At 37.1% G+C, this 27,719-nt stretch overlaps 3 protein-coding genes and 1 long non-coding RNA gene across 6 annotated transcripts; 1 reads left to right on the forward strand and 3 right to left on the reverse strand.

Moving 5' to 3' along the window:
- The first annotated feature begins 10,245 nt into the window (after positions 1–10,245).
- LOC131676526 (uncharacterized) lies at positions 10,246–12,211 on the forward strand. Its single transcript, XR_009303200.1, has 3 exons — positions 10,246–10,566; positions 10,638–11,033; positions 12,136–12,211. It is a non-coding gene; the product is annotated as an uncharacterized LOC131676526 (long non-coding RNA).
- LOC131676524 (serine/threonine-protein kinase fused) lies at positions 12,104–14,816 on the reverse strand. Of its 2 annotated transcripts, XM_058955602.1 has the most exons (4): positions 14,586–14,816; positions 12,446–14,526; positions 12,262–12,391; positions 12,104–12,194 (listed from the first exon to the last, which is right to left on the reverse strand). In XM_058955602.1, the coding sequence occupies exons 1-4, from the start codon at positions 14,694–14,696 to the stop codon at positions 12,129–12,131; spliced, it is 2,388 nt and encodes a 795-aa protein (XP_058811585.1). In that variant the 5' UTR covers positions 14,697–14,816; the 3' UTR covers positions 12,104–12,128. The 2 variants fall into 2 exon arrangements, with proteins under 2 accessions (XP_058811585.1, XP_058811584.1); XM_058955601.1 differs by having other exon boundaries at positions 12,104–12,391.
- LOC131676525 (chitooligosaccharidolytic beta-N-acetylglucosaminidase) lies at positions 14,729–16,857 on the reverse strand. Its single transcript, XM_058955603.1, has 3 exons — positions 15,914–16,857; positions 15,184–15,855; positions 14,729–15,112 (listed from the first exon to the last, which is right to left on the reverse strand). The coding sequence occupies exons 1-3, from the start codon at positions 16,854–16,856 to the stop codon at positions 14,931–14,933; spliced, it is 1,797 nt and encodes a 598-aa protein (XP_058811586.1). The 5' UTR covers position 16,857; the 3' UTR covers positions 14,729–14,930.
- Positions 16,858–17,387: 530 nt separating this feature from the next.
- On the reverse strand, positions 17,388–25,170 carry LOC131676527 (retinal homeobox protein Rx-A). Of its 2 annotated transcripts, none has more exons than XM_058955606.1 (3): positions 24,802–25,170; positions 17,983–18,094; positions 17,388–17,918 (listed from the first exon to the last, which is right to left on the reverse strand). In XM_058955606.1, the coding sequence occupies exons 1-3, from the start codon at positions 25,006–25,008 to the stop codon at positions 17,530–17,532; spliced, it is 708 nt and encodes a 235-aa protein (XP_058811589.1). In that variant the 5' UTR covers positions 25,009–25,170; the 3' UTR covers positions 17,388–17,529. The 2 variants fall into 2 exon arrangements, with proteins under 2 accessions (XP_058811589.1, XP_058811588.1); XM_058955605.1 differs by having other exon boundaries at positions 24,787–25,170.
- Between the last annotated feature and the right edge of the window lie 2,549 nt (positions 25,171–27,719).

Consider the following 27,719-nt stretch of genomic DNA (forward strand, 5'->3'; position numbering starts at 1 on the left):
TGCATATCAATGCCTTTATACTGCTCTTCGCCTTGGTTGATTGGGTTGACTGACTGGCGCAAGGTACTGTTATTGACCATACCCACCTGTTCATCAATCTCAGGGACAGGTTCTACCTCAAAGGGTTGGAGGGGAGATGGTTGTGCTAATCCTCAGACTCTTTGCTTTCCCCTGCCCACATAACAACGTATATGTGTCACAAATTACGAGAGTGAGTATCGTGTTCCCGCTCAATCTGAGCCACCTCTATTGCAGATGGTAGTAACCTTCATGTGGATGCAAAATTAACCGTAATTTCAAGTTTACCACACATGTAGCCATCTGTACAATCCTCCAGTACTGCAACCGGCAAACAAACGCAATTAATCGTTACGGAGCGAGTGACAGAACCGGTATTACTCTTATTTCGAGTAGTGCATGTTAACACGTCACTAGGATGCATTGGTCAGATTGTATTGCTAGATTGTACTAGTTACGAATGATACCTCGTTTGTTTACAATGCCAAGATGGTTGAAAATATGCAAATTCGACTGAAAAAAATTACAATACTAAGTTTTTCTTTAACAATAAGTAGATTTCGACAAAAAAATCCAAAAAACACATGCTTTTGATTTTTATTTGATTACAACTAATTGGTGACAATTATTTCTGGACATAAACCCTCCCAATACGTCAGAGGTCAGCCCAATAGAAAAATATTCTGTAATCGTCAAGCGGAACCTCAGACGTGAAAGCTAGCTGTTAACTAGATTCAGTTCATGACAAACTGGAATTCGCTAAAAGGTAGCTTGCGTAAATATTTTTTATTAATTCTGTATGAATTTAACTTGCAAATGAAATATGATTCGATTTGATTTGGTAACAAACTTGAACGATTCACACACATTCTTGTTTGACCAATTCTTGATCGTAACACCCTTTAACAGCAAACAAACTTTCATTTGGACATAGGTTCAGAGGAAATGGAATGGATCGGTGTTGATGACAATCCGTAACATTGAAACTAGTACCGTACGTCATCCGGATAACAATGAAATAAAAAGCATTATAGACAAAATTTTGTTGCAGCATCATACGAAAACAAGTATTAAAATCCATTCACGAGGGTAAGTATCGAAGCTCTGGTAAGTCCAATTTTCAGCTAAAACCCCGACTAATGTAAACGAATTCAAAACGTCATAGATCGTCATAAAAATATCAGAAATCCCGAAATTTGGTTTCTACATCAAAACGTATAACTTACACGTAGCGAAAAAACAAGTCACTCTCAAAGTGGTATTTAGTGACTGATAGCAAAGTTTTGAATTTGTATATGTAATAGCGATAATGTTTTGATATGAAAAGTAAAAAAAGGTCTAGCTTCTCATTTATAGCACAAACTTGAAAATACAAATTACGCACCATTTTTCAGCACCTCCGCCTCTCACTGATTTATCTAGAATTCAACTAAAAAGCTGAATGTGAAAGACTGCTCTCGTCATGTCGTATTTAATTCCAGAGCATCCTGTAATAGTAGTATCTTAAGCACATGCGTTCAATCTGTGGATATGAGATTGTTGCTTAAGTAATCGATTTCAATACGTATAAGCACCGTCATACGAGCATTTAGCTACATTTCACCCATCCAGCACCGCTACTACTTATGCTATTACTTATGCTTTTGGGCGGATGGTGCTTGTCGGAAAGGGAGTTAGAAACTGCGAAATGTGAGTTGTGACGAAAGAGAACCGACACGAAAAAGATTAGATTGCTTGTATGAGGTCGCGAACGAATAGTAGCACTACCAATCATAGCAAAAGGGGCTTGAGCGGTGAAGACACTGTAAACCTGATCACCTTTTTTGGAGATGGTGCGTTTTCTTGAAATCGTCGGAATGGACAAGTTGCGTATGCGAATGTATATCGAACTCGTGGCTATGTAGCAATACGCTCACGCACATTGACAAACCCGTCTTCTGGCGGTCATACTTTCAGTTGGGTTAACTGTTCAAAGTAGATGATGCAAGAGAGAGGGGGAAGGGGCGGATTGAAATTGACAAAAGGGTATTTCCTTCGATGGTTATGTAAATTTTGGAAGCAAAAAACGGTGGGTCTTATGATTAAATTTGTTGGAAAAAAGTTCCTAATTAGCGAATATTTCAAAATCAAAACATGTGCCTTTTAATTTTCAAGCAATAAAATACAATAATGAATTAAAGTATTTAAACAGTTTGTGACAGTTGACAATTTAAAATTATTTCGAATAACCAGGTTTGTCGTTTTACTTCCATGCAAGTCCTCCCAACTCGAAGCGCAAGACAAGCACCTATTTTTTACGAGGGTGACGTTGTTCAGTATTATTCTTCGTCTTATGGCATTTTGACAATCGTTACTATTCGCTGTAACGTTTGCAGCGTACAAATGAAATTTAACCAAGTGTAGATTTCATATCTACTTAAAACAACCTTTGAAAACCTGTGAATCGTAAATTCTCGTCAATAAAAGCAGCTGCAAGAGTCGCGCAGAAAAACCCAAAAAGGTACAGAATAAATCTAGGTAACTGGGAAAACTACAAATGAACAAAAAATAAGATTTCTGTTCTGATTCGCGAGACTGAGCCATGCCCGATATCCAGTTCCATCAGCTGATTCGTAACAAAGCCAGTATTACGTGTGAGCAAACCACATAAAACCACCAGTTTGGGTGAGGATTTGGGGAGAGGAAACAGGAGGATTGAGTTAGCCATCGAGACACCGTCTGTGCGCCCACTTGCGCATATGCGTGTCTATGACGAAGACGAAGACTGTGGGGGTAGGGCTGCTCCCCAGTTAAACTGCCGAAAAAGATGAGGTTGCTTCGGCGTCTCACTCTATCAAATACCGTTCAGACGCGCAACGAATGACCAAATTGTGTTATCTAAAAAGCAAGTCAAAACTATTTTAAATTTGGCCTCTTCTTTTTCCGCTTCTTAAATTTCGGCTGGACGTGTCCCGGTGTACACAAAAGCCAAAATTGAATACACAGACAGACTGAAATATTTTGTTAACGAATCACAAGAGAAAGACGCAGACGCAAGACGAAAGATTGAGCAAAGCGCAATAAACCAAACCCCAAAGCAGACCAAGTAGGCAGCCGAAAAATAACGTCAGACAGTAAGAAAAAGAAGGGATAAACATCGGCGAAAGACGCAAGGCGAAACTTGGCGCAGACTTTTGCTTTAGGTAACGTTCGGTTAATGAACTCACGAATTTCGTCCAGACTTTCTCCAGTCAGCTGGTCTGTATTCAAATAAGGGCCCCATTCCGTCGGTTTCTTGGAGGTAGTTTTAGTGTGCTAAGCCAACAACGGCTGCGGGGGCACGCATACGCATGAAAATTGATGCTAAATGCCAAGCCAGGCCAGACAGACGTTCCATCAACTGTTATATCTGCTGCTCATTTACCTCTTTCCAACGCAGCAAAAGATACCTTTTGATCGAACCTATTTCATTACTGTGTTTCGACTTTTTGTTGGTTGGACAAAGCCTATAACGTAACACCAAAGGAAGGGCAATGCTCCGATTGGCGACTCGATTTATGTTTCAACAAGGTTTTCGCCATGGCCGTAATCGTCTGGCTGCCCCATAATACCTATTCATACCATCCAACGTAGGGCTCTATACGGTCAAGACGATAAAATCCGGATAAAACTGTCGGACCCGTTTTAGTAATTTGTGCGTGGTGGAGACCGTTAAAAACTTGATCATGTGTTGCAATTAATGATTGATATTCCGCTGAACCCTAAGAACGAGGTTTGGATATTACACAATATTCATCATCTTCTTCTTTGTCTATCTCAACATTCTAACTGAAACACATGGCCTGCATCTCCGTCGAGGATAGTTTAAATAATTCCAAATTTCTTCACGTATGTGCAGATTATGTACAGCATCCGAGATGAATGCTGACGGTTATCGAGAAAATCTCCAACTCGAACACCGAAGGCGATTTGAACCCATCAACTCCAGTGATGTGGGCTAGTAATGATTGTCGCACTGATTCAACTGATCACCAGTACCGTTACTCTGATTTATAAATAGATCATGTGGTTGAACACGGATTCAGTTTATGTGCATGGCTAAATGTTAATGAAGAATTTGAAATGAGTACTTGATCTCAAACGGTGTCATATGGCTTTTCGGTTTTTGACAGTGCACTAACCGGTGTAATCGGTGCCTAAACTCATTCAAACTTGAGTGTAGTACTATGTAAAAACAAAAACGCTATTTATTAATTCATCTCTACTTAGGTGACAGTTGGAGACTCTTGGTATAAATGTACACATTATTGAGGGCCGATTTATTCATCCTCGCTTAACGCTTAAGCCAGGTTTAAACGTACTGGTGAACCTTGTTTAAAAGATAAGCGAGGGTGAATAAATCGACCCTAAGTCTTTCTTGATCTTGTAGTATATTATATAATTGGTTACTTAGGTACTCTATTAATAAATTAAGGACAAATGAACTACAACATAGTGGTAATATTAAGTATATGATTTCGAGCTGACTGAGGAAACTCGAAGACTATAAAAAGACTTGGACGTTATTTGCCTTGCTACCTCAAAGTTCACGATTTAAAACTTAAGTTTTTGTATATCAGTTTTGATATAATATTTTGAAGGTTGAACACAACCACAGCTTCAAGAAAATAGGCTCAAACAATAAACCTCACTTCAAAATTTCTTTTTCAACTCTCGTACTAACTTCCATGGCGGCACACATTTAACCCGAGTGGGTAGTAAGATAAGCATAGGGTGACGATTAAGTTCATTACTAGAGGTTTGCCGCATTTTAGTAATAGTAACGCTTGCATTAGAATCAGACGAAATCACTTGCGCTGCGTTTCTGCAAATGAAATCATGGTACATTGAGAATTTCAGACGCACGCATAGTGTACGCACACATGCGTGGCAGATTTTAAATTTTAGGTTTCTTCCAAAGTTTCAAGTGGGTAATTACCATCTCGGCTATTTTCGTGTGGGTAGTACTGCCCAACTTACAATGTTCCACGAATATGTTAATTAGAAGAATACCTTTAGAAATATATGGTGTTCTGATTAACTAATTGATGAGGTGATTTCTAAAGAATTTATTTCTAATGTTAACCGATTATCCATACTAAGCACAAATAAACTGAATTTGCATTTGCACAATTACTAAGGGCCATAAAAGGAATCAGTAGACTCTGGTGGAGCTAATAGTCAAAAATTGAACCAGTCTACTGCCCATACCTACTATCTTTGTTACTCGCCGGCCTTGTTGGAGAGTGTTTAATTGCTCTGTGCCCCTTCGACATCAATACAACATTTTAAAATAAATGCCAAGGAAGCAAATTAAAATCTAGAATTTAATATCTTTCCGTAGTATAAAGCCAAATCACATTTTATTTTTCATGGTCTACAAAATTTGCATTTAACGGTTCAGCATATAAAAGCACTTCCTTGCAATCATAGGAATGTACAATCTCCCAAGCTGAAAGTGTGTCAGCGGGGCTTTGAATCTTGTGCATAACCTGTAAGAAGCACGCATGTTTTTATTTGCAAACAACTAACACATTCTTGTTAATGTTGTGTTAATAATAATAGCATGAATGGATTATCTTCGGTAAAGGTGAAAAAATAATTTATTTGCATTAAAGCAAAGATTGGGAAACATTTTGGACTGCTATTAAATAATTAATAAGAGAGAATTGTATGCATGTATTTTTGATAGTAGCGCAGCATCAGGCTCAATATTCCTCTTAATTCTCAGTGACATTGTTGATGTAAACTACTGTGATAATAATAGACTTACAATAGATCATGAAGCGAAGCAAGAATATGATACAAGTACTCTAATTGAGTATTTCAAAATACGTAGTTTTGAGGTGGCGACAGTTGAAAACACAACAATGTGTCATAAAAAAATGCTATTCGGTGTGTGAATTCACATATTACAAAAATAAGATCCTGATTAGTGCTAGTCAACTGTTAATGAATAATAGAATTACAACACATAAATAACGAATTAACGCCGCCAAACTCAACACATTCGCAGCTAGTGGGGAGATGGGACGTGGAGAGTCAACACGGTCACTCACGCTCTGAGAAGAACCACTCCTCCGCGTTTCAATTGATTGCAGATAAATAACTGTATAGAGTAGCGTCCAAACAGCACAACCATCGGAGTGCTACTACTAAACTCACATACACACAGCCATTAGCACGTGCCCAACAACCGCCAGTGTCCAACCCGTGACACCAAGCGCATACATCTGACACACGCAATCGACGGCGATCAACGGTTACGATGACGCGGACGACGTTTCTCTCGTTCGCGCGCGGTCATTGAACTGTAAGGTTCGCCCCCTCCATTGACCCATATTCGAGCCAAAATGTAGAACACTAGGTGACAGCTTTGCCCACACGAGTAAAAAATAAGCACGAGCAAAGCGGAGAGGCAGTAAAAAAGAAAGAAAGCAAACTACAAGCACCGATAATAAGAGCAGCATGAGTGTGACAAAAAGAAGTGAAGAAATAGACACATCACTGGGAACGAAACAAGCCGCAGAAAGAATGGAAAACAAAAGAAAAACCCCTCCGCGTTCATGCTTCTTTCCGGGGAAGATGAAGATACCAAAGTCAATCAGTCAGTTAGTAGAGTCTCTTGCGTTGGTCTCTTTCGCGCATTTCTTGCCACGTACAGTTTATGTATGATTATCATTGCCATTCCTGTTTTTATTTCTGACAATGATAATATACAGAAAATGTACAATGTACCGTGCGGTATCCTTCGTACAATTTCCATACGATTGTGAACCATGATACAGGAAATAACTGATCTAAAACGATTCTGGGGTGAGATTTTTATCATATGTTGTACATGGTGACAACAATAGCTTAGGGGCCGTACACAAATGACGTAGCTCTTTTCGGCAATTTTTGTCCCCTCTCGTAGCATTTGGTCGCAAAATTCTAACCTCCCCCTTGAAAATAACGTATCATTTTCCTATCTCCCCCTCCTGCGGAACGCGGCCGGGAGATGAAGAAAAAAATTACGTTTTTCTTTTTTTTTTGAATACATGTCCTTACAAAATGTTTGACAACATTTTCATTATAACAGTAAATTGCGTACAAAAGAAACCCATTTTATGACAAATAGAGTGTTGATAGTTTCTTTTGAATTTTATAAGTCATGGAGCATGAAGAGAAGTTTTCTCAGTTCACAATTCTGCAGCTGCCAATGATTCTAAGAAGCATACGTTCATTTAAATTACTAAATTTTGTTTAGTTGAAAATTTAATTCAACTACCAAACTAAGTTTGCTAGTTAGCAGCATTAGCTAACATATAAAATCTTTTCGTTTTTTTGCGATCTTGTAATTCCGCGAATCGTAAAATTTTTCCACATAAAAACCGCATGAAAAGTAATTTGTGTGAATTTAAAATTATTTCTTTTGGGAATGGAGGAACATTAAATTGTTTTCTCTAATCAATGGGTTTTGATGCCCGCCAAAAAATTTAAACTTAATGCTACGTCGCACAACTTTCTACCCCTCCCCTCATCACACTCCGTCGCAAATTTGGTATACCCCCCTACCCCCCAAAATACTACGTCATGTATGCATGACCTCTTATTGAAAAGAATTTAAATCAAATATCACTGAATATATTTTATGTCATTTGAACTTTAATAATAATCAACGAATGGATGATTTTTTTATCACACAGCGAATCAATAGCATCTTTTTATAGATTTCAGAGCTGTTCAAGTGGCGAATAATGATAAGCACGGAAATCCTTGGAATTTGCTCTGAAGAACCTTAAATTACTGCGAATATTGTTTTAAGAATTCTGTTTATTTGGTAAAAATGTTGCGTTGGTTTAACTGTACCTAAATTATCAATGTTTTCAAAATTGATAAAAACTGCGGATACACAGTTGGAATCTGTATTTGTAGATACCTTATTAAGGGGTCTCTTTCAAGCCAACACCCAAACAAGGACTTATTATATTTATGGCAATAAGAAGAAACCCCTAATAGTAGGATGCATAATAATGACAAGATAATAAAACTCATTCCAGAAACGGTTATAGCTAACACTCAGAATTTCTCCCTATGTCACATTTATGTAAAATATGGGATTCTTCACGTTCCATCAATTTATATTCAATACAAAAAACGCTTTTGATTCTTTAAAAGTGTATAGCATTTCTCTTGATAGTTTATTGAAAAATATATAATATGGTTTGGCACATCATTCAAAGAATGAAGGAAGTTGGGTATTGATTTTCCCACCCACTTGTTCGTATAGCAGCCGATGGAATACTGGGGCATGTTAGCACATAAAACGTCATTTGGCCAAGATCGTACAGTCTGTAGGTTGTTCCTGGTACCATCTTTGAATTCTTTGACGAGATGTATCCCATCAGGGGCGGATCCAGAAAAAAAAATCGGAGGGGGTCTTAAATTTTTATTTTGAAATGTATATTGTGCAATGCATAATATGTAATAACCTCATTTAATTAAAGTCAGTTTTGGTGGTTGACCCTGTTTTGGAATGATATTGAGTTTAGAACGAAATTAAAATAGAAACAATTTTCAAATTTCTCAACAAGTCAAAAATTTGGGGGGGGGGGGGGGAGGTCGGATCTTTCTGGATCCGCTACTGTATCCCATTTAATTTTACATGAAAGATGTACTTTCCAGGCGCAGTGCCATAAAACTGCACTTATCAGCATTTAAAATAAACGACATGATAGAGTAAAACTGCATGATTCACTGAATTCAACGTCGTGTAAAATTAAAATGAATCGTAAAACTGTGTCATTTCTGATGCTCGTATATGTCAGGGTCCGGAGACGTAAATTGATACGATTTTTTCTAGATGAATACATATAGATGAACCTAGAACTATTAAGATATCTGTAACAGTCATAGCCAACGATTCAATCGTTGAAAACAAAATAAAATAAGATAAATTCTATATTTGTCTTAAGTTCCCTTAAAATAAAATGTATAATATTTTGACTTAATTCAAGTTCCGAGCGAAACAAATTGAAAACTCGTTATATTTGGTTAAAAAATAAGGATTTTTAAAAGCACAAATTTCTTTAAAAAATGAAGGAAAACGATTCGAAATAGTAGTTGGATGTTTTATTTCGTTACAGAAATCAACTGATTTACCCCACATACGAACAGAGACGATGTGGACACATATTGCAAAACTATTAGTATTGTGTGATGCATTCATATGTTCAGCTTTTGAATTTAAACATTTCACACTTTTTAGCGTTGTGCTAATAGGAGATTATTGCCGAGAAGTACAATTTCGGATCTATTATCAGAATCTACTATCTATTATAATTACCGAGAAATGCAATTTCGTGATCTATTATCAAAATCTATTATTAAAAACATCAATTACATATTAGTTATAGTTTTATTTGATTTTCTCAAATTTTAAACTTTTACGCCGAATTTATTTAACATGATGGTTTGAACGGCCAAACAATGTATCAGTATGATAGAACGAATTTCCCGTAACCCGCCAAAAGAGGTTGGGCAGCAGAGTGTTACCCACAACGAGCGTTTACATAGTTCATTACAATAAAACTTCATTTTCAGTACATGCTTCTATCAATCCCATATATTGTTACTTGTTCAATATCAATTGGAACTTCCGCAGCTACTGTATGCCGAGAAACTAAGTGGCTGTCTTACGTTTTACCCGGCCTAACTTTCTTGCACGTGGTTGAGTTCACTGAACTCTAGGTAAACTTGTTCTAGATTTTCGATTCGACTGACCGACTGACACCGAGAAGGAGAGAGATGAAACCGCACGATTCTACTGCCGCTGGAAACCTTCGCATGTCTCGTTTTAGCATGCCTTCCATGTCTTCTTTGTCCACAATCCATCGTAATAGGAACCCGTCCAAGGTATACGTTAGACATTGTCCGAGAGATTGGCTGATCAGCATGAGGCGGCCCTTATTGTTGCTCTGCCGTAAGAAGCAGCTGCCGAAGATTTTCATCCTCTGGCCCTTTTTATGCCGACCTTAAGACGGGCCTCCACAATCCACCAATACTACTTTACTCAGAGCGAAACCAGCGGTAGATGTAATAGACTGAGTGGAGGTGTAATAGATAATATTGAGTTATTATAATTATGTGAAAGGTCGTTATTCACTATTATGTTAGTTTCTTGTCCGTTCAGTGGGTGGTTGTAAGTTGTAACTCAGTTTTAAGGAACTAAGCGGCGCGAAGAGAAGAAAAGTTGCAGTTGATGGCACGTTTATGGAATAACTGAACAAGAAGGGCGACTTTGTGTCTCATTCGGTGACCCGCTTGCAACAACAGTCAAACCCGACGGAGAGTTAGCTGCTTGTAGACGAGAAGGGGAAATTCATATAGCGAGTTAAAAGCAATAAAAAGGCGTAAAGTTTGCACCATCTTTCGGAAAAGCGACGAAGAATAATGAGAAAAACAAACATCGCCAGTCAGTAGGGTTGTGCGAAAAAACTGAACAATAAATCAAATTATTACTATTTCTTGATATTTCTATCAGAACAGGTATTTTATTAGAAATACCACATTGTATACCTCATGGGAACTATATTAAAATGGTTTTTATGTGACCGTAGCGAGATCTGCAAAGTGGCTGGCATTTCACCAACAACAAAACAACATGCAACCATCCCCAATGCCTTTTCACGGTAACCTCCGGAGTGATCAGTCCGAAGAAAAACCGGATAAACGAGCCTCGTACGGAGATTGATCACATGCGAGGGGTAGGAAATCGAATGTTTTCTTTTCCGTAGCCGCATAATACATAGAGCAGCCAACATTAGACGGAGGAGAGCAAAACAACCTCTCTCAGCCTACTTGTCGCTTACTGCAATAGATGCATTTTTTGTACACCTCACTTCTTTTGCGAAGCATGTGGAAAGATAAATTGTCGAACAAAGCAAGCCGTACGGAGACCAAGGCGAGCGAAGGGTATGAACCAAGTTATTGGACGACCAAGTTGAGTGTTCAAGGTAAAGTGTGTAAATATATACGTAACATGAATCATTAGTGTAAACCACTTGAATAGAGAACTCTAAACCTCATTCCCACACAAATAGTTTCTTGCCTGGTGCTCTTAGTCACCTTTTTGATAAGTTCATCTTTGGATTTTCCTTTGATTACGGAAGTTTTTCACAGCTGCCACTGGTTGTGATAAGCTCAAATTCTACTCGGTGAAATTCTTAATTTTGCGACATGTTGCGAAATACAGAGAAAAATCATTGCAACTACTAGTCAGTGCGAAGATATACTTTATTTACTTCCGCCTAAATATGATTACCGATCCAGTTTTGACCCAGGCATATACAAGCATGATGCCAAGCATAGTGGGAAAGCGGTCATTGACCTTGAAGTAGACTATGTCCGCAAAGTTGTACCATTTCCTTAATCGGATGGACCTAGATTGGTTCGTTTGGTCTTTGAATGTTTTCTGCTCGCAGCAGCAATAAATAACAAGTACTCACCTTTCCCATAATTAGTAAATTAGAAACCATCAACTGTGTTTGGATTCGTAGAGTGGTTCTAGAAGTAGGACGGTCACGGTAGTCTACTGTATTACCAACTTTCGCCTGTTCAATATAAAAGGAACCGTGTGAATTCAATATCGATCACCTACAGCGAACCCCAACCCAAAACTTGAACCACGCCATTTGTGTCTACTTTCACACATCTGATATCAAGAAGCGACAAAAGCGGACCGAAGTCGTATCCGTGAGCTCATTTCGTAATTTACTGATGCGGAGATAGTAAACATGTACTTAGAATTGTTGAATTTGAATGTGCTTTTTGTTGCGAGTAATTTAATATGCAAACCGTTTAACAGTACGGTTTCACTAACAAAAGGCATCCTTATAACGCATAGGCTTAACAATCGACTCAAGGCAGTCTTAGCAAATCCATAACTATGCTTTCTTCTTAATTGCAACCAATTTCAACGAATAATTTTAATTTTAGTGATTTGAATATCTTACAATGTAGGGGCTAGAACAGGACTTTCAAAATTACAAGATTGAAATTAACTCTAACAGGTGAATAAAAAGCATGTTAAAAAATAATATATTTTTTATTCAATAGGCAGTCTCTGCAGCGATAAACGAAAGGTACTTGAACTCATCAAGCACACATCTGGCTTCCTGGAAGTACAATAAAGGTCAAGACCGTTTTATCTGTGACTTTAAAATATATAGCTTTCAAACATACCGTTTTCACTTCCACAGTCTGATCTTCTAGAAGGGATTCCACGGATTCTTTTATCTCATTGGTCCAATGTTTTTGCAGTGCTAAACAGCTAAATCTGGCCAATATACGCAGCAGCATACACGTTCGGTGCCTGTTGGTAGATACAAATGAAACAACAAGCTTTGGCAATAATGTTCTGGTTTACCTCAAAATTGCGTCCTCATGATTCAACATATGCAGTAGACTCACGTTTTCGTGAAATACAATTTGTTCAATGATCTCTGCATTTTCAGGCAACTCTCGCAAAGCACAATTCAACACGGCTAGAATCGAGCAGCTTAATCTAACGTAGCTTTCATTTGTTCGCGCAGCATTGATGAAACTAACAAAAAGTTCCTTCGCTCCAAGAATTTCAATGGCATCACAAAACTGGTTCAGGAAGTTTTCGCCAGAATGTATCAGAAAGCAAATAAGATCGTAGACTGCTGTTAACGTTTTCACCTCATCGGTGTCCAGGGAAGACAGCTGTCGGATGGAGCTGTCTGATCGAGTCAAATGGATAGCTGGTGCATCACATGATTGACTCTCACTATTTGATGAATTCAGTTTCTTATTGCACAATAGTTTGGAAGCGTATACGAGATTGGGAACTAGCTTAAGTTCCGCATAGACGCTTAGAATATCATGAATGATAGCTGGCGGAGCATCTATCGCCAGTGGGAGGCCTAGCAAATATGCTACGTTTTCAATCACTTTAGAACTTGCTCGACAGTTCCGTAATGGTGCCACAATAATACTAACGAAGTTTTGCTGTTTCAGTGAATCAAGCTCACCGTCGAGAATCTCCTGCATTGATTTCTGGAGGAAAACTAACCATTCTTCGTTTTCTATTGGTGGATTCTGCGATTCGTCACAGGAATCCCAACCTGGCAAAAGAGCAGGTGTTATCTTTTCAGTCTTTTTATCTACTTCGGAAAACTCTTCGACGGAACGTTTGTCGACACTTTGCGAGTTTCGATCCAGTTCTAACCTAATTGAAAAGTTATCAATATTTTGGCTAAGTTTTCTACGTTCTAATTCATGTGATTTAAATCGTAAAGATTGATTATGGAGATTCATGCTATTTAAACGATTAGCCAACTCATTTGGAGAAATTATCTTTTGCCCTCTTTTATCCAGCAGAGGAAAGTTGTCGTTATAATTATTCACAACCAGATTTGGATTTTCCTGTACAAATTCTGCGTTTTCACCTAAATGATGATGATATTCCACGGTGTAGAATTCAGGATTGATAATTTTAACTTGCTCAGATTCTGTTGCAAAGTTCTTCTCATTTTCGTGGAAAGTTGTAACAGAACTTGCAGGGCCTACCATGCAATCTTCGACGTCGGTTTCCACAAATTCCATGTCACTTTGTAGAATTACATTCATGCTATCCCTTGATGAAGCCAAATCGTCTTCATTAGATGCTTTTGTCACCGTTGCTTGTCGTTTATGGTTAGTAGGCAAATTATCAAAAGCATCTCCATACATCAAACGGTTCGTTTGCTTTCTTTTTTCATTGCTCTGTGACACCGTGAGCGGGTTTGTGAAAGGTGATTCAGGTATGTCCTCTTTTAAAATTACGATGTGTCCTTTTACGAAAGGGTGCGTTATTATTTTCGACCACGGCATCCGATGGCTGGGATCTCTCTCCAATAATCCTTGCACGAACGAAATACAGTTAGCCGTGAGGAAACTTGGCCATTTTATGTATTGATTTCGAATTAACCGAACCAAATGGATCATCGAAGTGGAACTAAACGGTGGTTCGCCAGCCAACATCTCGTATATAATGCAACCGAGAGACCACAAATCCGCATGATGATCGTATGGTTTTGCCTCCAGTAGTTCAGGTGCCATGTATAAAGGTGTACCTTTAATAGATGTGAGCACGTGTGTTCCCATTGTCATGTTACGTGCAAAGCCAAAATCGCACAGTTTGGCCGTCATATTCCTATCCAGCAAAATATTTTGCGGTTTTAAATCTCTATGTAAAATTCGATGCGAATGCAGATAATAGAGAGCTGACACCAGATCATATGTGATGTTTTGAGTTTTTGGTTCGCCAAGTGAACCATCGCGAAGAAGGCTATGTAGATCCGTTCTAGCAAATTCAGTCACAGCAATAATCTCATTTTCAGTTTCGAAGGAGTCCAACATACGAATTATGTTAGGATGTTGTAGGTTACGTTGTATTTCGCACTCACCGCGAAGCCCTTTCAGGTCTCTACCTGACCTTCCCCGCTGAAAATTGAAAACCATTATTTTTGATTGCCTGGCAGACGGCATCGGATAATCATTACCTTGCTTATAATTTTCAGAGCCACTGTCGTTTTCGTATCCTTATTGATTGCTTTGTATACCTTTCCGAATGAGCCTTCTCCCACCAAGTTATTGATGGCATACTTATCCATATTATACTTACCGAATAAAATTTAAACACAACTAACTTTTTGCACACTATTTATTTTTCAGCGACAATCAAGCCGAAATGGCTAATAAAAACAACAACACATAGCTGCTTTTCACCAAGGTAGAACTGTCAGCAAACGCAAACTTTTGCGTTTTCTCATGTTCAGTCCCAATCACACCATTCTTATTGGAATCACGATGTTCGAAAATCAAGCAGTAAAATCCAACTTGAAATTTTATTGACATTCTCCTTCATTCTGAACACACCAATAAGGCGTTACTGCTTCTGGATTCAAACCACGCGTGATGAGACGATTTCGCTGGCGATAGAATCGTGCTTCTACCTTGGATGCGTCGATATTTGGATTGGCCCACAATCGTTCGCCTACTGCTGCTAATCTTGGCCAAGTACGCGAGTCTTTGGTTAAAGAAATTAAAAACATGAACGTTTCGATTTCGTATACATTCATTCAATGCATAATTACTTACCTAACGAATGCTCGTCTATGAATTCTGTCCAAATACAAGCTTCTCCTCCGAGAACCAAGCTGTTGTTGATAATCCTATTATTATAAACTTTCCTCCAGTTATAGTAGCTTGTAATACCCCAAAATCCATGGTCTAGATACCAAGCATTTTTTGTCGAAATAATTAATCGGTACCCCTTTTTCAACAACTGTTTGGGTAAATCTTTGTCGCCTTCTACCCACGTTTGTATGATATACCGCCCGTTTGATAAATATTTTTCGATAACATTTGGATCGGTTAAATGGCTGGACCACAAAATCGTTGACAATGGAGCATCATCGAAACGCGCCCGATCCCAAAGCTCGAGAACATTGCTTTGAAACTCACCCCATAAATCTAGAAAATCTTCCTGCTCTCGTCCTTTCCTTTGTTTGGCTAAATAGTCCACAATTTCCTGTGTAGCATTCCAGCAACCGAAAAATACTTCATCGCCCCCCATGTGAAGGATTTCTCCAGGCGGAATGAGATTGGCAAAATCAGCATATACTTCCTGAAGTACCGTGTACAGGTTTGGATTAGCTGGGTTGAATTGGCCACAGGGAGGTTCAATACAAAGCTTGCGCCATGGTTGTTCATTGACACAAACAGACAAATTACCTAAACCAGCCGAGGGAGCCCATTGCCAACCATTTCCTGTTAAAAAACGAGTCATTTAATATCCAAACTTGGAAATTGTTTTCAATTACATTACCGGCATGAGCAGGGGCATCGAACTCCAAAATTACTCGTATCCCTCGGTGTTTCGCATAATCAAAAATCATACGAACATCCTGCTGACTGTACACTTGGTTGCCTGAATACGCCCCATGCTTCGTTACTAGCGGAAAACTAACCAATTCCAATGGAAAACTTTGAGAGTCCGTAATGTGCCAGTGTAATACATTCAGCTTGACCGAAGCCATTCCATCGAGTTGCCGTTTGATCGCATTCAAGGATATAAAATTTCTGGCCGCGTCCAGTAAAAATCCACGATGTGGATACACAGGCCCGTCACTTATGTGAGCCGTGGATAAAATTAGCAAACAATTTCCATCTGGATAGTATTTTGAAGCTACCAACTGTGACAGGGTTTCCAATGCATGGCGAGCTCCAAAAACGGTCAGAGCAGTTATATACACCTCTATATTATCATCATTACTTCTGAGGTGCAATTCATACGATTCATTTGTTGACCATGAAAGAGTCGTATCGCCGGTACGAATATTGATGAAAACGAAGAGGTTTGTTGTTGTTGTGTGATTACAATTGCGGTTACATTCCTTTAACAAAGTTTTCACAAAAATTCGTTGCGTTTCATTCAGGTATCTTCTTACTTCTGCTTCCTCGGGACTATTGGAGTAGTCGAAAGAAATATTATCTGGAATAATTTCTTTAGTTTCCTGACCTAATCGGAGCGGTCCCGTTGGTATTGGCCACAACGGTCCATATTCGCCACAAAGTAACCTACATTGGTTCAGTGTTTCCATATATTGTTCAGTATCGCCCAGACTCTCACGATGCTTTCTGATACACTTTCCTTTAATGCATCGGAACCTATACAGCGAGTCACTTACATCTAATGTGCACATCACATAGTGAAATGAAACCGCGATAATGATCAACAGGAAGCCTGTTTCCGAAGTGACTGTTTTCATTGTAGCGCGAAATTGAACTGACTACAACGAGTTCGCTTGCCTCTTATAACTACTACTGCTCATAGCTAGTGTAGAGTGTGGAAAGTTGTGAGCATTTTTTGTGAGTCCAACCTTTTCAAATTTGTTCTACATTCATCAGTGAACGGTGTATACGTGGTCTAATGATTGTTGGGGCAAACAAATTACCGCCTACATGCATTTTACATGAATATGGAAACTATTTTGGCAAACTGTAATAATATTGTTTTATTCAATAGGATTATTGTGCATGTTGCAGCACACAGCGACCACAGAAAGAAATACGCACAAATGCAGCGATCATAGAAAAATAATTGCTCTGATATATTCTACCATTTACGCATAAGCAAAAGTAACAGTAGGTACTTGTTCGACATCGAGCCACGAAGATAAATTTCCGTTATCTATGAGTGTCTGTATTCATTTGCTGAAAAATGTGTACTAGTACATAGTTAAAATTTTTTTTATCATTTTTAGAGATTCAGAAAAAAAAAATATTTAAGAAACGCTTAATTTGTGTCAAGAAAGGAAATAAGACCAGTTTATTTATAACTCCACTTGAAGATAACCAGTTGAAGATAGAGATAAATTGAATCTACAAGTACTTGTTTTCAACTGTGTTTATATACAAATGCTCTGTAATACTACGAATAACCTAATTCTTGTTTGCGCTGCTGCTCGAGTAATCGATACATCCCCCATTGGTGGTGAGGTCAATCTCTTCCGACCCATCCGACAGATCGCTACCGTTAGAATCATCAGGATGCGTTGAGATTCGCGATTCAGCTTGAATGGGGTCATACAAAGGACGATTATCTCTCATAGCTGCCGCACTTTCTAAGTTAGTATGATTTAATGGATAGATGGGATGACCAGCATTGACACGTTTTCCTTCGTCGGAGGGGTTATTACTCAGGCAATTATTGGATCCTTGAAATGCTGGATGCATCAGTGTAAATTCAGATTCCTTTGGAGAGGAATCCGATTCGTCAGGCTTTTTACCAGCCGAATTATTGTTGTTGGGTGCTGGGGAATTCTGCGAATCTAGATTAATTTTAGGATGTTTATTATAGTTGATGGTAAATCAGTAATTTTTACGTCATCTTACCAACTACTAATTGAGACGAACTTATACCCAAACAACGCATACGCCATGCATCCTGCAAAAGTTGTAGCCTCGCCTGCTTCCTCCACTTTGCCCGACGATTCTGAAACCAAACCTGACGGAAAAGGTTTTTTTTAATTTCATTGTAAGTGAGTGGGTGACTTTTTATTTAGTTTAATCGTCATGTGTTTGACTTTCGCAGATTGAAATTAATAAAATCGTAATGGTCTTCCCATAGTTTTGGGGGATAAATTTAACAATACATAAAGGGAGATGGGTTTAGTTAGGAGTGTTAGATAAAAACGAACCGGTTGGATTGATCTCATTCGCGGAGGCATGTTCCAATATTAGGATAGTATTTCTGCTACTGAAGTTGAATTCAGACCGAAAATACCTGAATGAATGCGCTGCACCGAACGAATGAATAACGACGTAAACAAACTAAACTTCCTATTCATTTACTCCTGGCCTTGACGGAAAACTTTGCTGTGTTCTTATGAAATGCGCTCATGTGTTAATGTTTCTATCGACAGCTCTATTCAACATTTCATTCAGGCAGTGTCATAATATCTCTAGCTGGAAAAGTCCAATTATATTTCCTGTATTCTAAAAAGAAGATCGTCGAAATGCTCAAAAGTTTGTATCTTATCAAAGCTACACTCCCCCGACCTACATGTATTCAACCCAAAAAGATCTCCACGTAATACGAATGCTGGTGCTCAGATAGATACGGTACATACCTACTCGAAATCAGCGTTTAACAGAGTTGACAACGCAATACTTTTGGAACGGCTGAAATTAATAAGAGTGTCTGATTTGTTGGTTCGAATCGTATAGAAAAGACCGCAAAATTGTAGTAACAATTGGATAGGTATTTTCTGTTCTTTTTTCAAACAAATCGGATGTTTCTCAGAGAAGCAGCTTTAATTCCCTCTTATGCACACTCTTTATTAAGGGGGTCATTTTTCCCTCGTGACCCGAAATTGAGCTGTATTTGGAGAATAAATACTGTACAGATTTTGAAATATATTTTTTTATTTTGAACCTAAATGTTTTCACTTTAAAAATTAATTTCAAAGCCCACAAAAAACCTATACAAGCATTGATTACATTGGTGTTGAAACTGCTGCCATTTCATGAAAGTATTTGTCCGATTTCAATAATATCATTTTTTATTTATTCAGTAATCATACCGATGTGTTTTCCCGTGCACGATTTGCAAAATTTTATTTTGTTTAATTTTCATAGTCTTATATGTATCAAAAATGAGGGAAAATATTTAATAAAATGACAAAATAAAAACAATCTGACTCGGGAAAATATAGCAAACGTAACTATGATTATGAAAAATATCAATGTTCTGATTAAAAATTACCCAAATGGCCACAACTTTACTTAATCGGGACCCACGCAGTTTTAACATCAACGTAACCGATAACATTTCAAAGTCTTCAATTCTTTTGCTGGTATTTAAAATTAAAAGTAAAAAGCAATTTAAAACTCAAAAGATGTAGCTTCAAAATAAAAAAATAAAAATTCAAACTCTATTCAATTTATTTCCAAAAAACAGGGTGTCGTATATGCTTCGCTAGTGATGTTAAATTATACATGGTCGTTAAGAGAATCTGGGATTGCTTTATAACAGCTCTTGGATGCTATCGATGATTGGTGCTCTTTAAACTTGTTAACAATTAGTATTCACGAATGCAGTGTAATATCATATTATCGTAAGTATAAGCTCTATTCATGCGACTACTGTACTGCCCATTAAAGCACAAGAGTCCCATATTGAAAAACAGCAAGCCGAGGAAAACGCTATTCGAGATTTACTGTTTTATTGAGCCTTATGGATGGGACAACTATGTATTGGATTTTTTTTTCGATATTTTCTAAACAAACCTGTTAATCCTATTTGTGCATTATGATTCAGTGGTGACACAGAATACAATCCAACAGATAACTCATTTTCGACAAAATCTATATGGTACTTACTCTTATGCTTTTATGGGCAGTGTATTGAAGATCAGCATCTTGAGCGATACCATGGATTGGCACTCGCACGTTCATCGGACATTGAATATTCGAAAGGGGTCTTAAAGCATATGAAATTATCTAGTTACTAGTACTTGGGCTATTCATCGAATTGTAAACAATATGGTGGGCATTAGAACAAAAAAATATTTTTTCCATCGCCAAATCGTCTTTAATTGTATCAAAAAAGTACTTACAATTAAAATTTTCCAACAACAATGGGTCAAAGACTAGATAAATTAATAAACTTTTGGTCAAAAAAATTGGATTGGATGCAGATTAGTACCGTGAGTTAATATCTCAGTCCTTTATCAATTTTTAGGCCCGAAATCATTTAAAAATATTTTTTTTAGTTTGTTTCCTTTTATGACAATAACACATCCAAACCCATGCGACTTGCACGACTCTATAGGTTGCCTTATCAGATCTACCATAGTTTGCAGATGAAACTTGGGATGGCAGGCTGCTAGCGGATTGACAAAGTACCAGATCATGCTGTGTGGGGTGCTGTCCGGTTAACAATGAGGCGAACAAGATATTTGCAGATACGTCAATTAGTGGAACAACTGTCACTTTGTTGGTTGAATTTAGATTGTTTTTTTTTAATTTAAAGGTCAGAAAATAATAAAGTTTAAGAATGATATGAGTGCACTCGTAAGGACACCCGCTATCAATACATATGAAAAACTGGCACAATGTTTCCAAATTAAAGATCCCTATTGAGCACTTGAGATATCCATACTACCGACTTTGAAGACATGGTAAGCATAAATTGTTCACAATAGTTAAACTAAAATTTATTCATTTTTTCAATTTCAAAAGGGGTCGGTTTTATTTTTTTCCCTAAAATATTAGTATTCCAGTATACGTAAAAAACGCTATTTTGGGAAAAGATAGCTCCTGTGCCATTTAAAAAGACATACCGGCAGATGGGATTCATATTTCAAATTTATACTGAATTAAAGGTTGAACATAGAATGGGCAAAAATGGAAATCGAAAAAAGCAGTTTTTTCCACACGGTGTGTTAGATCTTCATAAAATCAATCAGCTTATGTAGAATGTTATTACAGATTTTTATGAAGATCTAACACACGATGTGGAAAAAAACTGCTTTTTTCGTTTTCCATTTTTGCCCATTCTCTATTTTACCTGAACGACTCTCTCTGTCTCCGCTTACTGTGCTGCCCATCCGGCCGGTATTAGAATCTAACTCCTTAGTATTGTGTCCGAATAACCAAAATTGAGGTAGTTCAAAGAAAATTCGTTCGTTGTACATTAAAACGCCTTCCGTTGCAGGGCCCTATCAGTGTTTTGCTATACGAAGGCCAACGTAGATGATTAGATCTGCACATGCTAGAACGAACAGTCTAAGCTGTTTCCGACACTAAGATTCTTCTAGGAGAATCGGATTCGTCGGAAGTATTGAGCCGACTTTACATCTATGCACCACAAACTGCTCTTCGTCAACGAAGGTTTTTGTTGTAGGAACATTCGAACTCCTTAGATAATGATGATCCTATCCGCTTCATGCCTGTCACATTCAACGAAATGATTGAGGATTTCGATTTCAAAGTGACATCAACTACCTTCAAGAACCCACTATTGAGGAGTTTTTGATTTGCCATGACATTTCAATTTGTATTTTTGCTGCGTTTTCTTTTATATTTTAGAATCTTGTTGATTTTATTGTGTTAGTTAGTTTGTTTTTTTATAATTTTATTTGTTTTTAATTTTTTATTGCTCATTTAATTCAAAATATATAGGTTTTTACGCCAACTTGAGAAGATTTTATTGGATATTTCACTCAAATTGGTTTTATTCCATCTTAGCATTTAATTAAGACCAGCTAGGTCAGATGAGATGCACGCAAACACATTGCACTAGGTACCTGAAAGTAGGCCAATACTTCTAAATTCGAAAATATAGCTGCCTCCAAAGTCTCTCTAAACATGGTCCTAGCATGTGTCAAAATTGTTGGTTTGGTGAACAAAGGCATCCTATAAAAAGTGGTTTGATTGTACCAAGTGTCGAAGAAACTGTCACAAATACCAGTACAAAGGCAGTTTATGTTTTGACGCACTCTGGGACCTTCCTATATAAGGCCTTTGAGCTGTATCATTGTTTTAAATTGATTCATCCATTAAAATCCTAATGTAATTACTTTTTTTGTTTCGATTTCAGAGGTTTTAACCTTAAGGTCATTCGCCTCTTAGGGTTAGAGAAATCTCTTATGAAAAATTTCTAACCCTATGTGCGGGGTCGGGACTCGAAACCCAGGTGCGCTGCGTACAAGGCAATCGATTTACCAACTACACTACACCCACCCCTACTAATTACTTTTATTTCATATATGATATGCCGACGTTCAGCCTTAATCATGTAATTGATCCATGAATCCGTTAAGTTAAGGTAGTCGTATCAAATCTTATACAACTCAGAACATTCTGTTTCGACAGATGAAAAGCAAAGGAAAGCCTTGGTTTTACTTTGCGTTGCGGAATTCGACCTTCTATTTCGATGAACTTCGCAGCCAATTATTATTGTGCAGGACAATATAGCTTATTCATTATTACATGGTGCTATGGAACGAAACAGATAACTTATTATTAAAGAGCAACTAATGGAATGAAGGATTCCTTTAAAGCGGCTCTAACTAGCACTAATAACTTAACGGACGTTTGAAGAGCAAATATACTAATTAAAATAAATTTGAAAAATCTTCATGGATGGATTTCAAATACCGGATCTTATGACTAAGTATCATGTAAAATATACTGAAATATTTAAATGTAATATGTGACGTATTTTTCAAACACGATGCGATGTAGTAAAACATAATTCACGAAATTACTATTTATTCTGCTTTCCATTTCATTTTACAAACAAGAAGATACTTTTTCCAGTATGCATCGACAAAAACTATCCACGTTTTAAAAAACGATAATACCTTGCGTCGTGACGATGATTTTGGCGAATAGCTCACTAACTTTATCTGCTGATTACACTGGTTCACAAAATAAGTTGCGAGAAAATGTATTTTCTAAGCTCATTTTAGGTCAATGAGCACAAAAGTAATATACATTGTTTTTTTATTAAAGGATCGTTTTTGAGATTTGTCGTAAAACTTATTTTTTCTGTTGTGCTTATTAGAAAATTATCCGATTAATACAATCAATAAAGAGTTCAATAACTGTTAATGTGCCCCTATTAAAAAATATATAATATGAGAGGATCACATATAAATTTTCGGGAAGCTGCCAAAACCGAAACAAAAAGAATAATTATAAAATGATCGAAAATTATACTTGTTGAACTTTGATCGCTTGAAACCTTAATCAATTTATATTTGATTTATACAATGACAAATAGTTACGAAGAGTATCTAAAACAAGTTTTTCAAGAAAATCTCGAAAACGCTGATGATTTTTTCTTAGCTTGTCGCGGATACCCCAAAATGTGTAAACTAGTGTTTTCTAATAAGAGCATATTAGGAAACGTAATGTAAGTAAAAATTACCGACCAGTCCAAGCTCCATCGTTCACGGCGAAGGGATAGGGTTTACGAGAAGTATTGATGCTTCACCTACTTAATCGAAGGACGACGACTCTTCCATAGGTGTCGGAGAGTTGGAAGTTTAGAAGGGGAATAAAGACTTAGTTTTCGAGTAAATAGTAAATGAAAGATTTGGTTCTGTTTTCTGAGTTTGTTAACTGTGGATAGCTTAAAATGTCGTAAAAAACTAGTAATATTGCATAGTTCATGATATTCAATGTTGTGTAAAATTCAAAACTAATATAAAACTAAGATAATTTTAATGAGGCTCAGGAGACCTATATTTACGTGATTCACTTAAAAATGCGCGTTAATTTGTAAATTGTAATATAAAATGTTCTTTGATATATAAAAACCAACTTGAGTGTGCTGATATCGATAATAGAAGGAAAATCAGAAAAATGGCGTTTTTAGTTTCTAGATGAAGCCAAGATTAATTTTTATGAGCATTTGTATTTTTTGGGCAATCATTTTAAAAATAACCACCCAGTGCAGTGGGATTGAAATTAACAAAAACAAATCAAATAATTGGCAATGTATGGTGTAACTTTAAGTGGTAAATTGAATAACAGAATTAGATTTTCTATACAAGGACTCGTTCTCAAGTACTGCACTTTTAAAGCAAAGAAAAGTGAAATAAATGTTCAAAATCCGTGTACTAAACAAAAAGATTTTATCAGTAGATTTACAACATAATACATGTTGTAAAAGACACTTAGCCTCCAATGTTGATGGTTTCGAAATTATTTGATCTTAGCCGGAAAAATATGTTTTTGAACGTTTATGTAACTTTTCTTAACTTTAAAAGTGCATAACTTGAGAACGAGACCTTGTACACCAAATCCAATCGCGTTATATAAATTACCACTTAAATGTACAGTCCCAACTTGATTTATTCAAATTTGTACAACAACCAATCCTAACGCGCTAAAGACAAAACAAAAATTCAATTTTTCATCTTTTTCATTCTAATTCTCGATAAACAATGCGGTATCAACACTCAAATTGTTCCTTTAGTCAACAGTGTTATGATTCGTTCAACACGTCGATGACCTATGGGTCAGATGACATTTAGTACAAAGAGGATATTTACAAAGCAGTTTCATGCTAACTGCCAAGTGATTAACATTTTGAATTACATATTGTCAATATTGTTGCGCGGAAAACTTCTGGTAATCAATCACATTGCATGCTAAATCAAAATAAAATCAATAATTATTTACTAGATTTTGTTTCACCTGCACTCGTGCCTCACTAAGGCTAATTCTCAAGGCGACTTCCTCTCGTAGAAACACATCCGGATAGTGTGTTTTCTGGAAAAGAGTTTCCAATTCCTGTAGCTGTTGGGGTGTAAAAGTGGTTCTATTCCGTCGTTGGCGCCGACGTCCAAACATATACTCCGTTAGTAAGTCACCGGGCAGAGGAGATAAAAATGGTCCAGCCATTCTATCTGTCTAATCTCAAAAAATGCTCACAAGTTTAATAGCGAAGCTATATAGGTTCGGATGTGATGATTTCAACCCAACACACTTGTTACTAAAACTAGGATTAAAATTTCCAAAGCTGGTAAAGGTTTTCTTTAGATGTGCACAACCAACCTACTCGAAGCCTACAATATGACTGAAGATTTTTATCATAAACATCCCTTAAAATTGATGCAAATCTACATTGCCACCCCCTTCAGTATATAAATGATTTTTGCTTCCCTGTAAACATTAGGAGAGGAAGAGCACGAATGCGCTCCAGAAATGTGCGGTTCATTTCAACTTTTTTTTTCGTCCTCCCAGTTTGCATTTATATCCTGACTTTTTACCGGGTTGCGTTACGGGGGCATCATATAAAAGCAAATTGATCAATTAAGTAGTAATTAGATCTTGTAATTCGGTTAGTCTTTTAGGTGGAATCTCGCGAAGTTGTTTTGATTGTTTGATGATCCAAATGATCCAAAAATAGTTTTTCTTTGGGAGATGTTAATGAAAATTCAATGAACCCTCATACATTAATAATCTCAAGTTCAGAATCAATTGCTTTGTTAACATTTAAAGTAACAAAATAGGATTGAGCTAGCTATCTACCCATTTTATCATTAATCAGAAAATCCTGCGCACATTGCAATTTAGACTATTATAAATCTTATTTACAGATTTAATCGATGGATATATACGCCATGCTGTTGAACAAATTTTCCCATACCAACTCTGAACCCTGCTTTGCTAACCAACCAACACTTTCCCGAAGAGAGTGGAAAACACGCGCCAGTGCATATTTAATTCGATTATATTTCCACCCACTTTTCCATGGTTATCTCTACAGCAATGTAATTATATTTAGCGCTTGCGCTCCTATTGTTATTGTTGCTGATGCTTCTTCTCTTTCACTCCTATCTAGACTGTTGCATAGTCCTTCTGGATTTGGTGCAGAGGAATGAAGAGGAAAAACGAACCATGCTTTGTTATACTCACGGGTGCTAGGAAATCAGTAGGGTGGCAAAAACGTATGCAACAAATATTACAGCCAACGTGCGGTTGTTTATTATCATGTTTTTCGTCCTTCCATCGTTATTAAAAAGGCGGGGCAAATTGAGGCCAATCATAATACGATATAGCGATATACGAATGCGAGAATGATATGAAATGGATTGAAGGAGCGCTGTAGCTGGTGGCTCTCGTGGCGGGGAAGTACAAATTAGGGATTTTGATAAATGAATTTTTCTGTTGTGATGTCAGGGTGACAATAAGAAAATTGCTTATTACTACGAAATTCATTATGTATGTATAGAGCAAACGAACAGGTTGTATTTGTAGATGTGGCATATACTGAAACGTCCATATTCTAAACTTTGTCATATTTTTTTTTTGAATTTCATGTGATTTCTTGTTTTCTAAAATCTACAAACATTTCAAGCCGAGGTCAATTATATTGTCATATGACTAAAAAAATCAAGTTTTCAGGCTACATTATCGATGTCTGGAATATAGTTTTCATAAATTCAATTTATTCTCAAACACTTCTTGTAATTTGTCGTAGGATTCAAATGGTATAAAAAGTTCTATGCAGAACTGGGGTGATTCGTCACATAAATATTAAATGCTAAATAGGTAAAATGATAAGAACAAATCAATGTTAAAATCATCGCGAAAAACGCTGTGAATATAAACCAAGCCAGGTTGAGGTTTCTTGTGGGTTTGGAGAGTGCGTCCGATTGCCAAATCGACGTCACTTTTCATTTCGACAGCTGTGGCAGCAACTAGTGGTACGTGATGTTCGTTGATTGATCCGTGTGGTACATTGCTCATTGGAACGAGGACTGGGGAGTGGGGATGCTAGTGTAGATATCTGTTGGTGAAGTGTTTAGCGATTCTAACCAAGAAATCATAAACACAGTATTAGAACGAAGTACAACCACTTCTACTAAACCACCATTTGACTGAATAGTGGAGGAAGGACACGTCCTTCCCGTTACCCTGTCTAGAATCGTCAGTGATAACGTGAAATATGATGCACCAATATCGATGAAGAGTTAATTAAACTGAACTACGTACCGAATAGATTCAGGTATTCGTACTGTTCTGATAGTGCAGAGTTATTAAAAATCTGCCATATACAATGGCTTTCAACCAGTAAAATAGTTAATCAATTTCCAATGAGGGACTTTTAATTTGTGGAGAAATCCGGATTTAAAAGAATCCCTTAAAGCCCAAATGTGTCGTTTTCTCAAGTTCATTGAAACTTCGAATGGAATCCAAATATGCCTGTGTATGTATGTATGTGGCAAACTCCCATTCGTGTTTCTCAGCAATGGCTGAACCTATCATACCCAAAACGATTACAAACAAAAGACCGATCCCTCAGACGGAATGCTATTGATTTGCTTTGATTCTGATGTTTACTTTCCAAGATATACCAACCAATTTTTAATACCAAAACAGCTAATTTTAGGACATAAGTATCTTCCGTGAATCTATTGGATAAAATTTTCCCTTTCTTTTGATACTATGTTATCACAGATTAATCCTTTACAAGTGAGATATTAATTTTCTTTCAACGAGTGTATTAAGATGATGTCTTCAACAAATTTTTAACGTCCACTTCTGAAAACAATTTTGCTGAAGATATCAATTGTTTATCTTGAATACTTTAAAAGTTTGTTATTAGT

This window comes from Topomyia yanbarensis, chromosome 1 (genome assembly GCF_030247195.1).
Source record: "Topomyia yanbarensis strain Yona2022 chromosome 1, ASM3024719v1, whole genome shotgun sequence".
Classification (NCBI taxonomy): domain Eukaryota; kingdom Metazoa; phylum Arthropoda; class Insecta; order Diptera; family Culicidae; genus Topomyia; species Topomyia yanbarensis.

What these genes read in the sequence shown, in the direction of transcription:
- LOC131676527 (XM_058955605.1), bottom strand. Translation starts at nt 25,008, where the DNA reads ATGGCTGGACCATTTTTATCTCCTCTGCCCGGTGACTTACTAACGGAG. An exon ending in TGCAGGTGAAACAAAATCTA is followed by an intron (nt 18,095 to 24,786) that starts GTAAATAATTAT and finishes CTTTTCCGTCAG; the next exon opens with GTTTGGTTTCAGAATCGTCG. An exon ending in TTCGTCTCAATTAGTAGTTG is followed by an intron (nt 17,919 to 17,982) that starts GTAAGATGACGT and finishes AAATTAATCTAG; the next exon opens with ATTCGCAGAATTCCCCAGCA.
- LOC131676525 (XM_058955603.1), bottom strand. Translation starts at nt 16,856, where the DNA reads ATGAAAACAGTCACTTCGGAAACAGGCTTCCTGTTGATCATTATCGCG. An exon ending in CGATGCCCCTGCTCATGCCG is followed by an intron (nt 15,856 to 15,913) that starts GTAATGTAATTG and finishes GTTTTTTAACAG; the next exon opens with GAAATGGTTGGCAATGGGCT. An exon ending in CATAGACGAGCATTCGTTAG is followed by an intron (nt 15,113 to 15,183) that starts GTAAGTAATTAT and finishes CTTTAACCAAAG; the next exon opens with ACTCGCGTACTTGGCCAAGA.
- LOC131676524 (XM_058955601.1), bottom strand. Translation starts at nt 14,696, where the DNA reads ATGGATAAGTATGCCATCAATAACTTGGTGGGAGAAGGCTCATTCGGA. An exon ending in CTCTGAAAATTATAAGCAAG is followed by an intron (nt 14,527 to 14,585) that starts GTAATGATTATC and finishes TTCAATTTTCAG; the next exon opens with CGGGGAAGGTCAGGTAGAGA. An exon ending in CATGAGGACGCAATTTTGAG is followed by an intron (nt 12,392 to 12,445) that starts GTAAACCAGAAC and finishes ATCTACCAACAG; the next exon opens with GCACCGAACGTGTATGCTGC.